This window comes from Chelon labrosus (genome assembly GCF_963514085.1).
Source record: "Chelon labrosus genome assembly, chromosome: 21".
NCBI lineage: Eukaryota > Metazoa > Chordata > Actinopteri > Mugiliformes > Mugilidae > Chelon > Chelon labrosus.
Genome location: NC_140354.1, coordinates 1796743 through 1815237, shown reverse-complemented (window position 1 = coordinate 1815237; position 18495 = coordinate 1796743). Strand labels below are relative to the sequence as shown.

At 44.9% G+C, this 18495-nt stretch overlaps 1 protein-coding gene across 1 annotated transcript in view; it reads right to left on the bottom strand.

Moving 5' to 3' along the window:
• The window catches only part of adgrl1a (adhesion G protein-coupled receptor L1a), a gene marked incomplete at its 5' end in the record, with an annotated part of 48666 nt that extends 32221 nt beyond the window's left edge, over positions 1–16445 (bottom strand). Inside the window, 3 exons of the mRNA XM_084570674.1 lie at positions 2660–2769; positions 4138–4351; positions 16376–16445. Coding sequence (XP_084426800.1) covers positions 2660–2769; positions 4138–4351; positions 16376–16445 — 394 coding nt within the window. The remainder of the gene's footprint in view (positions 1–2659; positions 2770–4137; positions 4352–16375) is intronic.
• Between the last annotated feature and the right edge of the window lie 2050 nt (positions 16446–18495).

The following is an 18495-nucleotide window of genomic DNA, read 5'->3' as shown; positions in this document are numbered from 1 at the left end:
ATCTGCTACACAGACCTTTACATATCATCTCTCAATTGTTCACCTTTTTGCAGAGGCAACCAACGAAAGACATGCGTCAGCCTTGGATGCTACCAGAGTGCCCAGCATTCCCAGCCAGACGTGAACGATGGGGCATTAACAGAGCGATTAGCAGCAGCAAATTCAATTAATCTTGACAAATCTCTACTGAGGCAGAACTGAAGAGAGCGACGCGCCCCCTCTCCTGGTAATTAAAACTGGCCGAGTTGAGCGGCGTGTGGCGCGATGGTGACTAGGTTTTGGGATGAGCAATTCCAGCTCCGAGTCTGAATGTGTCATTTTGTGTTTTGTTTTTCAGCACAAATACATAGTTCAGACTGCAGTGTTGAGACAGTTATGTGCATACCCACGTACGCAGTCTTTTTTTCTAATTTTCCCATGGTGTGTGAGTGAGTATAGTATGCTCGCGTTCCTCTAGTGGTGGAGTGTGACAGAGGACAGGGGTAATTGGTCCTTCTTAGTCACCTCAGACAAGCGGGACTTTTCATCAGAGAGGGATCAGCTTCCAATTTTCTAAGCTGCACCATACTTCAGACGCAATCAACAAAGTTTTTTTCCAAACACGGGCAGGAAAAATGCAAGTCAGCAGCTATTTAATCGTCCCTTTGATTGCCTTGCAGAATGAGAACAAGCTCCATTGTGCAGTCAGAAGGAAAAAGGTTAGAATGCATGAGGAAAAGAGAGCATGCACAACTAAGCAATGCTATTTTGACCCTCTGTACGACACAGAATATAAACTGCAGGACTATCTGAGTTCTAAAAAACTTAATAATGCCCCTGTAGATGGTTAATGTGGGCACCATTCATTTTGAGTGGAAAGCGAGGAACAGAGGCTCGAGGGCAATCAAAAATCACACATATCACCACTTGGAAGGCTCTGAAGAACAGATTCATATCAGAGAATAATGCCCAATGCAAGAAACCCTTTTTATCTTTGACTGTGGCTGCACCCTGACTACTTCTCACAAGGTAAACCGAGGGCATGAAAGCACTGAGCAGAGGAAGGACACTGAGGTGAGAGAGGTGATTTGAAGTCCCTGGATGGTTGCATATTTGAATATTTGTCCCACCTGTAAAAAGAACAAGATGAAATATAAAAGATTAGAATGATGAGATAGTGTGGCAGGTTGACGGGCAGAGGATAAAAATAATGTGTAACAGGAAGATGGATGAGCATTTAAGAAGTTGGAGTGCAGATCAAAATGAAAGAGAGAAAAGCAGAATACAGAAAAAAAAAAAAAAGAGTTACAAGAGATGAAAAGATGTGAGGTTGACTGCGAGGGATAATAAGCACGGCGAGCATGAGGGAAAGCCTCAGAGAGGAGAGATGAAGAGTTGTAGGAAAAGAAAATGAAGTTATGGCCTTGGTGTGGTGTCAGTCCTGTGGCTCACCACAACGTCTGCACCTGAGGAAAAAGTAGAGACAATCATCTCACCCCCAACCCTGATGAACGTAACAACTCCCTCGTCCCACCCAGCCCTGCCCCGGCCACCTGACCCTTTCTGGCACCCCAAGTCTGCTTCTACCCAATGAAGGGGAGCACCACTTGTCCTCCCCTCCAACCAGGTGTTCCTGCACCGCGAGGCGATCAATGCTGAGTAATAATACATGAGAGGGAGGAGGGGAGACTTGAGTGGAGAGTTTCACATGAGCGAGGATCAACACAACACCACATAATCCTGGATGTGTCTGCTCCTCTGGCTCTGTGTGTGTGTGTGTGTGTCTTGTTTGTGTGTGCGTGTGTCTTGTTCGTGTGCACATGACTGCTCGAAAAGGAAGAGTCAGAGGGAGAGAGAAAGAGAGCAAGTGTGTGTCCTCTCTTTAAAAAAGGGGCGAGGTGTGTGTGTGTGTGTGTGTGTGTGTGCAGGCATGTGCGTATGTCACACCTGCCACAGAGTTTTGAGTAGTGCAGTGAGGAAGTCAGTCGTTACCATGGGGACATTAAAATGTGTCGCGCTCCAAGTCATGCGGCCTAAAATAAGCCCTTTGCTGTTTGTGTTAACGCTCCTATTGTGAGTTGCGGCGTACACACAACACCCCCTGCCTCAAAGTCTCACTGCATCCAATTTTAATTTTTATTGGAAATCAGAGGGACAGCAAAGGTGTTTGGCACCAGATAAAGGCAGCAGTCTGCCCCTGGGTTAATCACTGCATGAGTGCAGGGCGGTATGTGTAACACTGCTGTGACTGCCAATAAGGGCTGACCCCACGTTTGCAGTGGCTGTGTGTGACGTGCTTATCGGACCCCGTGTTTGTGGAGAACCTTCCCCCATGTGAAAGTCCCTCTCAGGTACTGGTGCGCCGCTCTGTTGATGAAGAAAAAAGGTTTAGCGCCGTGCGGGTGTGTGCATGTGCAGTGTACGAAAGAAGAAAGAAGAGAGAGGAAGAGAGAGAGGGAGCAGGTGAGGATGACCGTCTGTTTTGTTTTTGTTGTGTAGTGAAAATCCAGAGGGAGCAAGTGTTCACATGTGAGTGCAAGAATGCCATTTTTTTTTAGGGTACTCGGGGAGGGGAAGGGGGGTTGAAGAGGGGACAAGAGGTTGAGCTGGGGGTAGAGGAGGGGGGTGGGAGGGGGTGGCGAATGGGTGAGGGGAGGCGGGAAGGGGTGACAGTACTCACTGTAGGGGACACACTCATACTGGATCTCCAGGTACTTGTAGGTCCCTGGGCAGGGATCTGGGAAAACGTCCGACCCCGCTACCACCACACACTGTGTGCGATTATTACACCTGCGGGATAAGATGGGGGGAGGAGGGGAGAAAGAGAAAGAAGAGAGGAAGTAAGCTATAAAAAATGACGAGTGTAAGAAAGACAAAGAGGAGTGCTTATAGAAAAAACATCTTCAGGCTCCGAAAGACGGAGGGAACGGTGGGGAAGGGAGTAATTTCACACTAGACTAGATCATGTGACAGCTGCACCCGAGGGGAGGTGGGAAACAGGGAGGGAGGGAGAATGGGGTGGTGGGGAGTGGGATGAAGGATAGAGGGAAGCAGCGAGGGAGGGAAGAGGCAGGGAGAGGGCGAGTGACGTAAGAGCCTCCCTCTCCTGGGGGATTGTGAGTGGGAGCAATTAGAGGTGAGAGAACAGGGAAGGACGAGGGGGGTTAAGGCAAATACTCTACACCACATGCGCAGGGAAAACATTCACATGCACATAATACCTCCATCTAAACCGCATCACTGCATGCCTTCTGATGTTTGCACACCCCAAGCAGCACACACGCACACGAGAAGGAAAGCTACGCATCCACTAACGCATGTACTCAACCATAATCCCCCTCTATCCAGCTTTGAGCATTTCTCCCTCGTGCAGTCTTTCTTTCCCCTCGTATCTCAAATCTCTGCTGCACTCACTCTATCATCCCATCGTTTCTACAATTCTTCCTTCACCCCCACAATTCTCCCCAGCATCCCCTGCTACTTCCCCCCCTCCCTCGCTGTCTCCCCCAGCTAACACCATGCGCCTCCATTACATGTGTGATGGATAGCTGGGAGAGGGCTTCCATTGATTTGCGCTCAGAGGAAGCAGATGCTGAGCGCGAAAAACGAGAGCAGCTGTAGGAAGTCCCACGAATACTCCTACAACAGTCCCGGGCATTAGCATTCTCATACTACCGCTCGTGCTCGTGCGGAACATGCAACCGAACACACGTACGCTGCCATACGAATAAACGCCTCACTAATGTTCAGTCGCGTTCTGCACACAACCAGAAGGCTGACTTCAGAAATCCCCACAAGATTACTCTAAAGCTGAATGCAAAAGTTTGGGTACCCCTGGACAAATTACACATCAAGGAGATTTTTCTGCAGCAAACAGACATTAAACAATTAGCCTCCCTTTGAATGTTAATACATTGTCACCATTTATTACATCTATTTAGAAATAAGGGGTCTATTTTAACATCTGTTTTCTGCACGGGTTGTATTTGCTTTTGTGAAAAGCGCAATTTTCCCATGGGGGCCCAAACCATACATCCCAGAAGAGAAGAAGCAGGAAATCCTGGAGGATTTATCCAGTGAAATAATATCTTGTTTCCTCTGCCAATAACAGGCGCCGACTCCAACACACACACAAGATCTAAACAGATCGATATTTACCTCTGTGACATTATCTTGAAGGCGTCAGGCAGGTAGCACTGCACGTTCTCCATCTGAAAGGGGTCTGCGTCACAGATCTTGTCATCGGTGCGGCCGTAATTGGCCGTCTCGATCATGATGACGTCACTTCCAGGGCAGCGCAGCTCAATCGGGTAGCCTTCACACGCCAGCTCTCGACGCATCAAGCCGAAGGGCATCATTGACCGGCTCAGAGCTAGAAGGAGGGAGAGAGAAAGTTATTGATGATTCAATGAACCTTTATACATTAAGGAGGCACTTTGTTATCGAATTTATTGTAAATATTAGGTTTAATGCTTGGCAAGAGGAGGTGGAATGAAGGTAGTTCTTATTGTCCTCACGTAAAACAATAATGTCTTTTATTAACTTTGATATATTCAGTACTTTGGATGCACAGGCTGGCCACACAGTTTCCACACAGATCACAGATCGCATATTAGTATGAAGGATTTTCAGCCATAGCAGCTTTTCCAATGAGGTACTGCAGCACTTGTGAGACAAACTGTGAGAGCTTCAAATGTTAACAAACTCCTACACACTACCAGGCGGCATCTTCTCATTCTCATCCACATGCCAAAAAGAACTGTATGTCCCTTCGAGCATCTTTCGGTTTCTTCCACCTCAACAAAGAATCAGAGCAGAACCTTTGGATTCAAAAGCGAGGAGAGCGAGGATGTAGTGGCTGAACAAGCAAAAAAAAAAAAAGAGAAATAGCATCTGTGTACACTTTCACCTCTGGTATGTACACCATTTGCACATCCACTGCTGGTAATCAGCTATCTGAGAGGCAAGTCAATGCAATGCTTTGGCTCAGTGTGTAGAGGGGTCAGAAGGGACAGCAGGGTACTCAGGGTTAATCGCTAAGCCTGGCTGAGTGGCATGAAAGAGGGCTGCAAAGAGGTGCTGAGAGAGACACTCATTGTCTATCCCGCTCTCTCCATAACTGCATAACTTTCCAACTGCTTTTTACATTCAGCCTCACACACAAAAATAACAAAATGGCTGCCTCCTTCTTTCACAGCTCATGTGAAGGCAGGGAAACAGAAACAGAATAAAAGCAGGAACAGAGTGAGTGATGTGGAAGTGAAGTTGGAGAGCAAGTATTCCTCTGTGGGGAGCCTCATGCCAGTGGCTGTGAGAGCTGCTGTCCGTGGTCCTGAACTGACTAAACTTCTTTGGGGAAAATAACATCCCACGAGTTGAAGCTGCATCAGAGACTGGTAGGTGTGGAGCTGTCGCTGTCCAGAAGGACCAGAGGGCTTTGACTGAGATCTCCTTTGCAATGTCAGTCAGGAGGACATAGCACATATGAGGCAGACGGTCGGCATGCTGCCATAAAGAAACAGAGCTAGTGCTAGCTCACTTTAACAGGGTAGAATTTAGAAGTTCTTTACAAACTAAGGCTTTCACTGCACAGCACTTCCCCCTACCAGACAGCCTCAGCAGCAGACAAGGGCCCTGAGTCAGCCCCGCTCCCCCACTACCGTTAGTGCTGAAACCCACAGAGCGAGGCTGTTTTCCCTTCCTGACACTGAGCTCGCACTGCTTAAGTTTCAGCCGCTGTCCATTCAGAAGGAATGTCCATCTGGGTCAATGTCAATGTCAGTCATCCCAGACATGCTCTGCAGCACTGCACTACATGATTCACTGACATCAGACTTGCTCATATTTCTAAATGCCAACCATTTATACGGAGGGGACTTCAGTTCAGTTGTGTAACTAACGCCATTAAGGCTGAATGACTAGCATAGACAGACTTCACATCTTTTATGCCTCGCCAGCATGCAGTGCCAGAGCCAAATCACAAAGGCCTAGATGCATAAGCGCATACTAATTAAAGCACATAGAGATGCAAACAGCAGGCAAGGCCAGACAAACAAGTCCACACTCAGATGCAAAAGCCCACACAAGCAAATTAGCACACATGCAGAGGTAGTGGGCAGACGGATATGCACATACATACATGAATATGCACATGCACACAGAATTCTGGTGTCATAGTGGGATTACAATGCGTAATGCCAGTGTGTGGCCTTGTTCTCTGAACTACCCTGTAGTGTGAATACACAAGAGCGAACAGCTGCCCAGCCATTACAACTATAGAATGAGCCAAGAGGAGAGTAAAAGTGAAGGAGGCCACCAGGAGTGATCACACTTAGTCCACTTACACTGTGGACTGGCACAGCAGGAACGTTGGTCTCCATCAGAGGTAGCTGATCACACCCACACACTTTACATGGCATCGTGTCTGGATATTCAGAACCAGCTAATGCCACACTCATGAACACTAGTGCATACAAATTCCCACACCAGCCTTGGAGCTACTTTTGATCATTTATTCAAATACTGTTTATGCACCATTTTTTATCAGTAATGGGCCTTTTCATTACTGGTATGGACAGGATATGTCAATGATTTCAGCTTGTAATCACTGATGCTCTCTTGATGCGAGGTTGCTCATTAACTTAACTGAATCCCAAAACTCTATTGAATAACAACGACGTACATTTAAATGTGAAAACTACCAGTTTGGAGGTATGCAGTATGTGTTGTACGCAGTATGTGTTCCATGATCTCTATCAGGTATTTACAATTTATCTTTAGTCATACTTGAGCACAGCCATAACCAAGCCACTTTAACAGTGGTAGAAAGAATGATAGCCGGACTATTTCTGGCCCAACTGCAAATTCTGCCATATTGTATCATATTTCACGGCAAAATGTTTCACACACTTTTTCTGACATGTTACACATCTAAGGTGGATTTCTGGATTTCACTGTGTACATACAGAAGGATGCACCTTCCATTTATGCAGAGGTTTTTGAATGAGGTATTCAAAAATAAGTACGGAATTTCCTTGATAGTGTGTGTGTCTGTGTGTGTGGGCGTGGGTGCGTGCGAGTGTGTGTGTGTGTGTGGGTGAGGTAACGTGTCAGCCAGATGGCCTGAGGCCTAGCTGGAGCTGTGGCTGGCTCTGAGCTGAGCTGAGCTGAGATGAGATGAGGAGAGGATGAGCTTGGACTGGCCATGGGCTACGATTGTCCTTCACTCTGCAGGAATCCATTAAGGTTTCAGGGTCTCTTTAGCCAACAGACACAGACAAAGACACCCACACAAACACACGTGGCCATTTAGTATTGCCTGTCAGATTCATAATAGCTGAATGACAAAGTGTCTTTTTCAGCAGCAGCCATATGTATAGGTAGATGTGATCCCCCACGGTGAGACCATGACTCATCCCCTATGATATTTAAAACTCTGTTAATATCTGTCATCTGACAGAAACAGCAATCAATTTTTACACATACTGATAATGATATGAGTCAGTTCAGTCATCATACAAGCTGATTTGCATGGCAGTGTGCAGGAAACTGGGGTCACACACACACACACAGACAAGAGCCCGGTGTCACTGCAGGGCAGCTGGTGCAAGATGCTGAAGCAGTTGCCTTGAAAATAGAAGCTCCATACAAATTACGAGTACGAGAGAAAACTGATTGGATTTGACTCATTATCCTCACAGAGTAATTAAAGCCTGGGGGTGGATAGATGCTTGGACCAGACAAGACATCAGACAAGAACATCATTTTGCAGCAACCAAACTGGTCTGCGCACACTCATTCTTTCACACCCTATTCACATCAGTTGTTCCTTTAATGCACACAGATGGAGAAAATGAAAGCTCAGACAGTGCTGCCACTGTAACCTACTACTCAACCTGTATCAATATTTTTACTTATATAGGTTGAGTCATTTTTATAATATTTTATTTTTATTATAATATAAATATATTTTTTTGTCAAGACTGGCCAGGAGATATTGCATTTATGATCCTGTACTTCAAGTTCACAGTATGAATGAGATATATCTTCAGTAGAACATTATCTAAAGCTTTTATGCCTTTAGAGCACCAAGATTTCCAAATCTCAGACCATTTGACCTTGGGCTGTGTTACCACAGAAGCTCTGTGGTGTATTTTCTCAGTAGCAATTGAGTAAAACGGTTCGGCCTTGCAGGTAGCCAGTGACTTTGCTATTCAGTCAAAAGAGGAGACTGTACTTGTGGAGGTGTGTGGCTGACTTGTTGGCTGGCACTGAAAAGTGATCAACCCCTCTATCCATTCCAGCATTCTCCTAATACTACGTTTTAGCATAGTACTGAACATTTATGACAAGAATTACCTATAACTGAGCATGTTGCTGATGTTCCTAAAAATGAACTGTAAGTTAAGGCATTATAGCTTATAGTGATGATGCTCTTGACACAGGTAGAGCAGTGCAACATTAAAAGTATACAACTTAACCTCAACTTCAATAGTCCCTCATGAGTTTCAGGTTAGTTCTGTCAGTAAGAACAAGTCCTTTTACAGTCACTGGACAGAACTGAAGGGTCTCAGTGATGGGAATCCCTTTCTGGCAGAGAATCATCCCAAGCAATTTCTACAGCCCTTTATCAGCTTAGCGCTGCATCTTAGCGACTCACTTAGCACTGCGAGTTAGCGTAATGACTTGCTGGAGCGTGGCCTGTCACCACAGACGATGCGGCCAGAACTGTCACATCCAGGCAGCCTTCAAGCTGAGGAGTTGTGACAAAGTGACATGCTGAGACAAACCTAAAGGCCTAACATGAGGGTGCAGGGGGTGGGGGCAGCGTGAGCTTGTGGGACAGTGTGTGTGTGTGTGTGTGTGTGTTTGTCTGTGTGTATGGATGGGATGGGGTAACTCTGGCCTCAGAGCCAGGATGGCATCTCATCTCTGACTCCTCCGCCTGTCTGCTACAGGCAAAGAAGACATTGGAGATGAGATGAGGAGTGACTATATGGGGAGTCACCAGCCTTGCTATAAGGTCAGAAGACAAAGCATCGCCAAAATGACACACATCCACTGTGATGGAGCGCAGTCAAGCTAACACAGAGGCAGGGAGAAATTGAAAGGCAGGGCAAATGGGACAGGGTAACAATCAAAAAAACATGGAACCCATCAAATGAGATGCTGGCAGAAGATGAGCAAAAGGCCACTCTTTGTTGAGGCACAAGGTCACTGAGATAAAGGAATGAGGGAGACAAGTTTATGGGAAAGAAGACCTCCTATTATTTGGATCTGCTTAACACAGACAATCATTCTCCACAGCTCATTCCTCTAACTGAACTGAATTACAGCACAGCCCGTAACATTACATCATTCATAAGAGAATTAAACATGCCCCCACTGGAAATGTGAAACACACACTCTCATGCATTTGCAATGACGCACATGCACTCACACACACACACATTCTCACAGGCAGACCCACTAAAGCCCTGATCCCCATCCATCCGTAACCTCAAAAACTCTTCAGTGTGTGTTGACAAACTTTGCTGTGGGGGGAACTAGCAGGCATAGCAGGGAGATTAAGACGGGTGGTTAAAAAAAAAAGACACTGAGACACTGAGCAACAAGCACACACAAACTTGAGAAGGGAGGCGAGACGTGCTCATACTGTCAAACCACTTCATTGCTGGCCCTGGCGTCTAATTATGCAATAAAAGTGCCTCAACGGGGGGAAACGGCATAGCCCAAAATAAAAATCAGCCTGCCTACAAAGTAGGAGACTCACCCAGTGTAAAATATCCTGTATCTCTCCAAGGAGGTAAAAGTGCTAGAGGCCCAGGACAACTCTATTCTGTTCTCTGTTTCCAGCACATATCATAGGAGGTAGGCCAGCAGACAGTGAGTCAGACCTAGATTTATATAAATATTGTGGCTGAGTAAAAGTGCAGGTGCTGCAGGGAAACAGCCATGGGGATGAGGAGAGAATGGAGCAGAGACGTGGCGAGAGAGAGAAAAGAAAGTGATGAGAAAAGGTACGAAAAGTGAGAGGTAAAGAGAGGAGGAGAGGGCAGAGGATGAGTGAGGAGAGAGGGGGAGACGGGGCGTGCTGTCAGAAAGATGTGTGTGTGCATTTGGAAAAGTTGCAGGTCGCATCCAGAGACCTGATAGTAAAGACACTTAATTAACCTCATTATACACTAGGACAGCTTGGACACGTGGACAGCATGCATTAGTGTATTGTTAGTGTACGAGCTGATCAATCTGTTTTCTACTAAATGTAGTTACAGTTTCCAGCATTCTTCATTTTTCACACCTATATATAATTAAAAATGGATTTTCCTATATAAAAAAACTTAATTCCTGTTATATGTGCCATTTTATTCAGCAGTGGTGCAATGAACATGTATCATATGCTTCCTCCTCACTTTGTGTTTTTTTCTTTTTCACCTCAGCACCATCCCTCAATCCCTCATCCAATTTCAACCACACAGAAACTCTCTCATTTACCCTCCCTGCTCATCCCTTTCACCTTCCCCTCATTCTCTCCATGTCGTCCTAACCCTTCACCTTCAGCTTTCCCCTCTTCCCTTCCCATTCCGTTCTTTTCCTTTACTCCCTCTCACCATTTCAGCGGCCTCTCTGCTCTGCTCCGCCCCCCACCCCCCCTTTCTATACTCTCTCTGCCCTTGGCTGCAAGCTGTAAGCTGCCGCTGGTAATTATCAATCTGCAGTCCACACGAGGAGCAAATGCACACATTCTCAAGCATATGACACGCTTTTAAGACACACACAGATGCACCTGCACACTCGCACGAAGCAGCACTCTCAGTTCTCATACAGTCCTTCACGGCTACGAAACCTCAAAGTTACACACCGAGGCCCCTGAGAGGAAAGAGACAGCTACCACATGTTTGCATAAACAGGAACCCAGTCTCCAGTCCTTTATGGAGGAGCTTGTTTGTGCTACACAAATCAATGTGCATAAACTGCCCATGCACGTACACAACTACAAGCAAAGATAAACACACAAACAAAATGGCTGCAAACACGCAAACACTGTGAACTAATGAATAAACAAAAATGGACAGCCCTGTACACAGGCACGGACACATGAGAGTGCCATGCATCATCTTCAAAGGGAGGTCTGAAAGAACGCACCGTCACACCGCCTGGGCCGCTCCCGCCTTCCCTCACCCACCCCCAACTCCCAATATATGTTCAAAGGCCATCCATTAACCTTTCACTCACACAGGACTCGCTGTGATCTACTGCTCTCAGCCAAGGGCTTTGAAGAGCACAGCAACCTCCAGCACCAGGGAGGGTGCGGGAGGTAGCAAACGAGAGATGAGAGGAAGCCAAAAAGAGGCAAAAGAGAGAAAAAGGGAAGAGAAAGGAATGACAACAACAAGAGACATGCTCTATTAACAGATGGCAGAAAGAGGGTAAAAACAGAAAATGGTTAGGGGAAGGCATGAGGGTAAATCACGAGTAGGATTGAACGAAGGGAAAAGTGATAGGCTGAAGAGGGTTGAAACGGGAGGAGAGCTAAAACTATCATATATTGAACAGAAAGAGGAGCCACAAGAGAGATAGACCACCAGTATAAAGGGGGGGAGCTGGGCGGAAGGACATCACAGTGAAGAGAGAGGGAGTAGTAGCCGAGGTGTTGGGGAAGAGAAAGCAGAGAGATTGGATGAAAATGAGAGGCGAGTGTTAGGAGTGAGAGAAGTGAGAAGCAGTGACTGTTGCTAATAAGACGGGGAAGCAACAAAAGCTTGAAGACGCACAACCCATTTTGAGAGAGAGTGGAGAAGAAAAAAAAAAGACTTTACAGGAGTTCTTTATTGCGAAATCCAGACGATGCGCAATATTCACAAGCCACTAGATTAGCAATTAGTGTCAGTGAAGCCTGCGGATTTCAGCTTTATGAAAGAGAAAAACCATGGTAAAACGTATTCAAAGGTCATTTTCTGACAAAATAGGAGCATTATTTGCCTCTAACACACAACCAGTCAGCTCTGATGGCCTTAGTCTATAAAAGTCTGAGCTATTACAAACTTGAAAATGTAACTTGTCGGTGTAGTTTAAAATGTATATAATAAAGTCTAGTGTAAGCCTTCTGCCTATATGTGTGTCTGCAGCTAATACTTCTGTCAAAGTAGAATGGGCCATAGCAATCCATAGATGAACCATTACATCCCAGGAAAAAGCAACTCTACGTTTGAAAATGCTTCCTATTTAAATTCAATGCTCAGAGAGCTCACACATCACAGACGTGAAATACATACATAACTGATCCTGATTTCCATATATCGCCAAACTGTTTTTCCAGTTTTAGTGCGATTACAAATGTATATAATCACCGCCTGGTGATGTTCAGAGGCAATGTTCTGTTTTATAATAAATGAAGTGAAACATTTATAAGCTGCACCACAGTTGCCACGGTAGTGCCCAGGGTAGATGGCTTGCAAACAAAGCACAGGATTTTCCCAGCGCAGACCAGAGATTACATCCAAACTCCCATCTGTGGTTAGGTTTATGCATAGACTGTATAAAGATGGACGACGGAACAGCTCCTCAAAAATAGAGCTCCCCCTGGTGACTGGCTGCAGTATAGGTCATAAGCTCCACCCCCTCCATATTAGTGGATGGGAATTGGGCCAAACTATAACGCTAAAATACATGTCAAATCTTTTTTTTTCAAGGATGGTTTCTGTCATTTTAGGTAGTTAATATAATGCTTAGGTATACTCAAGTGTCTATTTCTCTGATAAGTTGACGCTATAGACGTGACATCATGATGACTACAAGTTGCCATGCCATATGAAGAGGTCCGTGAGACCGTGAGAGTTGGAATAAATAAATAAATAAGTACAGTGTAGTCCAACATTCCATTGTAACTGGTGGAGGCAGAGCAGAGCAGAGTATTAATTGAACGAAAATGGGTGTGAGTCTGGCGGAACTGTGGCCAGGTCATCAATAACGTGGCCCTGCATGGCTCCATTCTCGGACTGTACCGCGCAGATTGTGGTTCCAAACTCGCCAGATGGCACCGCCCAAAACTAGTGTCTATTTGGCCAGTACAAGGAAGTAGGGACACATTGTTCATATTTATATACAGTCTCTGGGTTTGAAATGCATATAAACCCATAATAAACCTATGGTATTTAATCTCAATCACTCTGGACTTTTATGGGTTACAGAAAGTGCTGTGAATGCCTAAACATAACCATAAAGACGTTCAAGGAAATATTGTAGTGTGGAAACAAAAGTATGTTGTTAGTGAACATCATCATCATAGGCTGATTGCTTTTGTTCAAAACGTACTGCTGGTGACACAAATAAGTTCTACATGAAAGAAACTTCTCAAAGCCATTGTTTAAATGTAAGTGCCTATCCTTGTGTCTACTCAATTTTAGCTTCAAATGTGTCTGCAGCTAAAGAAATTGTAGCGATAAAAAAACATATTAGCGGAATGCTGTTTTTCAAATTGTACAACAACAAGTACATGTAGTAGAATTAGCTGCACTGCTTTATTGCCTCCTTTCAGAATATTATTGCTCAATAATAATTACAAATTTGTGAGCGGGATGCAATTTTAGAATTACAATCTTAATATTATAGTTTTGCAAGACTTAAAGTCTTCTCCCTTTCCCTGTGAAAAAATCTAATTATAGTTTAAGATATTGTTTCAGGTCAACTATTTTTTAGATCTTCATCGTGAATTTTAAGTCAAGGGTTGAGCAACACTTAGACCCAAAATAACTGTCAGCTCAGTCATCTAAAAGCACCTGGTTTGCAAGCACATAGTGAATTCTTCATGTGGCCCTCCATAAAAAATAGCTTCCCACCCCTGCTTTATAAAAAGAAAAATACTACACTGAGGCTGGTCCCCATTCAGGCATTCTGTCACCACCCAAGGACAGTCGAGAGACTAAGCACTTTGTTGGGAAGATGTGTAAAAACAGCTAGTCCTCGATCCTTAAATAATAGCTACCATTTCGGGGGAAAAGGCAGGGAAGAAAAAGGCTGGGGAGAGAAGGGGAAGACAGATAAAAATGTCTGTGTGCGCACTAAAGGACCAGGGGCCTTTCCATGCGACTGATCTGAGAGCAAAGGCTTAAATACAGGCTAGATGAGAACAGATTCAACCAGTCAGAGCTGGCACTGTCATCCTAGTACAAGTCGCACACACATCCTCACACAAATGCTCACACACACACACACACACCCATCTGGACATGTGAGCACACTCATGTAAACACAAAGACCCACACAGATGCACGTACACATCACAGTGTATTCACGGACATACTGTAAAAGCACATATGTAGCATACTGAAAACTGACCAATTCACAAATCACGCACACACACTGCAGACTGAAAGGACTTACAAATAGCCCTGTAATGGTCTGGCTGCCACCACTGGTGCACATAAATACAAACACACACGGACACACCAATGCTAGATCAGTGCTTCATCAAGTACAGCACAGCTGCCTGCAATGCCTGCCACATTAAGCAAGCCTAATGGGCCTTCAGAACAACAGCACTGCGTATGAAGGGTGGTACATTCTTGAGTATTCTGTGGAATCAGCAGGACATTCTGTTTGTCGGGGCGTGCGTGCCGGTCTGGAGTTGCAGCGTTTCTAAAAAACACCATGTTCATGACTTTATTTTCTTTGGTTAGTACGAGTTTGTATTGATGGAGTTCGTTTTCACTTCTTGCCAGCCATTGCATTTCAAAGTAAAATTAAGAATTGAACACAGAGGGATAAAAAGGGATAAAAGGATAAATATTCAACATGTGAGATGGGCAAGTCAGGGAGTTTTGTGGGAAAGAGCAAGAAAGAATTATGTGCACAAAGCTCATGCTGGTTGGGAACATTTGCACCAAAGAGCTGCTTCCAGAGAATCAATGTGTGAGTGTTACTGGTAAATAGTAGAATGTGCAGCCAAGACCAGAGTGAGGTTAAAGTGTGGCAGATTAGTCGGGACACTGAGGAGGAGCAGGAGTACACATTAGACTGTGAAGCCATGTGTGATGATCATGCAGGTTTCCAAATGAGCTTTGATTAGTGGGAGAGGGATCTTTACAGCTCTCACATCAAAATCTTGTCTCGTTCCTTTAAATTCTACTTCACTTGTTCTCTTTTATCTTCCTCTCCTGCTCTTCTGGAAGCACTACAATAGAGAGAATGTATTTCAGCCAACACTTGACTGCCAAAATTCTGTGCACCAAAACAGTGTGGGTGTGCTTAAGCAAGTGTCAATATGCATGTCTATGTGCCTGATTTTTGAAGAAAAAAAAATGTCTTTATTCAATTAAAACCAAATGCTGTGCATGTGCTTTGGGGCTAAATATAGATAAGAGTCAATTGATTATTAATTAATTAATTTTTATTACTCCCAAAGTGCCAGGTCACACAGATAGTTGGAGGCTTAATTTCATACAAATACTCACACCCACACACAAACACAAAGCATGTGACGCCAGAGGTTAAATATGTTGAGCAGAGTTTACACGACACAAATCCAATGTTACAAAAGCAGCTAAATTAATATGGAGAAAAACAACCCTTACTCAAACTAAAATTTCCCCTGGCCAAACAGGGCTTTCACTGCGGGAATGCTACAGGCAAACACATTTTAAAGTTACCTTCATCGCTTCGCTTTCTCCCACTGCTAGCCCCTCCTCGCCGCGGCCATGTCTCCCTCATGCTCCTCCTCCTCCTCCTCCTCATCCTAGCTGTCTATCACCCAGTGGCTCATTGGCACAGAGCTGACTGAAAGCATGCAGCAGATGGTGTGCTGCTGTCTGTATGGCAGGCCACTAGCAGGACACTCAACAGCCCCTCCTTTCCCTCCAAAAACCTACTGCCTCTCCCTGCAGTCCCTGCTTCTTTCCTCATACACATCTTCCAGCACGTGCACACACACCCTCCAGCACTTCAGCCCAACCAGGTCACCTGCTGCCAGGCTTACAACAGCTAGCACACATACAAACAGAAAATTAAATATCTTATGGTACATGGCACGTTCAAGGAGGTCACACATATGGCACCATTACATGCATGGATTCCCCCTTATTCGCTTGCCATGCTCCACCTAACACCGAGATGACAAAAGATTTTATTGACATTCACACATGTACTTTCCACCTCGCTCCCTCGCTCTCTCTCTGTCTCCTGCAGAGACAGTTGGGTTAATCATGTGCAGTGTTTCTAGCCTGGTCAGCAAGTCAATATACTTACAACCTTCATCACGTATAGCTAACGTATAAATATTACATCCTCATTTGCAATAACCCGGTCAGGCCAGTTACAGGGAACAGTGAAACCAACAGGGGCTTGTGTGCAACATTATGAACTGGCTCGGTGAATCAACATAAAAAGAATATTTACGTACCCTGCGAGGATGGAGAAATGTTGCTGAGAGCCACAGTACAGACGAAGACGATCCAGGCTGCAAGAGCCATGTTTGAGGCTGAGATGGGTGCAGGGCAAAAGACCGGGCTAAAGCTTAGAGGCGGTCAGCAGGCACAAGTGAGTGGGGTGGCACTTCCTCAGCGTACACCCTCCCTGAGGGTGTGAGGGTGATCCTGCAGGCAAAGAGGTTAGAAATATGGTTAGTGCTATATACCTAAAATGTCACATAAAAATGTTCAGTATGACAGAGGAGAGGAGAGGAGAGGAGAGGAGAGGAGAGGAGAAAAGCTCCCCCTGTGGTGGTCAGGTAGCGTGATCATAAGGGAGATTTGAGGCCATTTTGTGCAGAATGGCATGGCAACAGCTGTTGCCACTACCAGCTCATCACTCTCAAGTGTTTGGATGCTTGATTGAATCAGACATGCTACATATGTTTTGGGGCTGTTAACAGTGCCATATTCATGTGAAAAATACATGTCTTTAATGTGTGTGTTTGTGTGTGTGGTGGTGCGTGTGTGTTTACAGGCATGCATGCAAATCAAGACAGTGAAAAGTGGTGACTCAGTCAGCAGTGCTCTAGGGCTCACACATCTCATTTGCCTAATGAAATAAATCACAATCTGGAACTTGAGCTCTGATTTTTTGACAGTAGAGCCTGCTCCGGCCCTCCAGGGGCTGACGACATAAAACAGGAGAGACAGTATTGTTAGAGCTAATACTCCTCCCGCAGAGTTTGCTGATGAAACAGACAGATTGGCAGTCTGTGTGTGTGGGTGTGTATGTGTGAGCGTGTGAAGTTTTTTTTTTTTTTGAGTGTGTACTGTATGTGAGGTGGCTGGATTGTCCTTTTATTAGATCATACATTTAATATGACTTGCTCCACCTACAAAATGACCAGCCCAGTCTAACCATTCGGAAAGAAAAAGAAAAAATATTAAACCCTAATCCTAATCTGATATTTTAATTTATTTATTTATTTTCTTATCTTTATAAATTGTTCAACAGCATGCAGGCACAGCTAAGCTTTCTCCTCCTTAGCTTTCTTCTGTTAGCAGAGATCTTGAGTGACGGGTTGGTGTCCCTCCCTCTCTTCCTCATCACTGATTTGGCTTTCCCTTGATCTCCCCAGCCCCTCCTCTTCATGACCTTCTGTGATATTTAACCTCCTCCCTGGTGGCAACGCCGGCCCACAGCCACCAACCTGCCCTGGCGCCGCCGCTTGTATTAATATGTTGGATGTCGCAGAGTACAAGCGAAACAGAGCGAGCGGGATGCGGAGGGCATACAGCGAAGAGTGAGAGAGAACAAAAGCAGAACGGAGTGCGCAAGGCACATGTGCAGCAGCTGTTCTTTACACCAGAGTATTATTTCTATCATATACACAACACACACACACACTACATCTGCACTAATGCAGCTTGTACCTTAATTTGGGTTTGTTTGTGACCACCCTCTATGACCAGCAGCTAAGAGGAAAGGACACGCTCAGAGGGAGGGCAGGAGAGACAATGAAGGTGTAAAAATGCAGTAAACAAGCTGCCAGGGACATGCAATGCAGTACAGCGTAGCCAAGTCTTTTATAGTACTACTTCTCTCTAACAGCCTTCCCGCTTATTCCCCAGATCTTACTTTAATATTAATGGCCAAGCATGTGACTCCATCCTGGGCAGTGACAGACATTGTTTTTTGGTTTGTGACTTTTTTGACTGTGCTTCTGTTTGTGAGATAGATAGATAGATAGATAGATAGATAGATAGATAGATAGATAGATAGATAGATAGATAGATAGATAGGAGAAAAACAATGCAGCAGGGATAAATCAATTTAATTTTTAAAAAATAAAGCTGGCATTACATAACATTCTGCTTAAATCGTGTGTGTGGTGGGGGGGGAGACAAGATAAAACAAAGCAATGATGTGAAGAAGTCATGAAAAATAGAAGAAGCATCGTGCAGCTAAGTAACTAACAAGCAGCCTGAAGCAGCAACGTAAGGAAGGATGACTTTCTGTATGAGGAAATGTATGTGTGACAATGGGAAACGGGAAACTGCTGAAAATAGGCTCGTGAGAACAGCAAAGGAATAGTTACATATCAGGAAA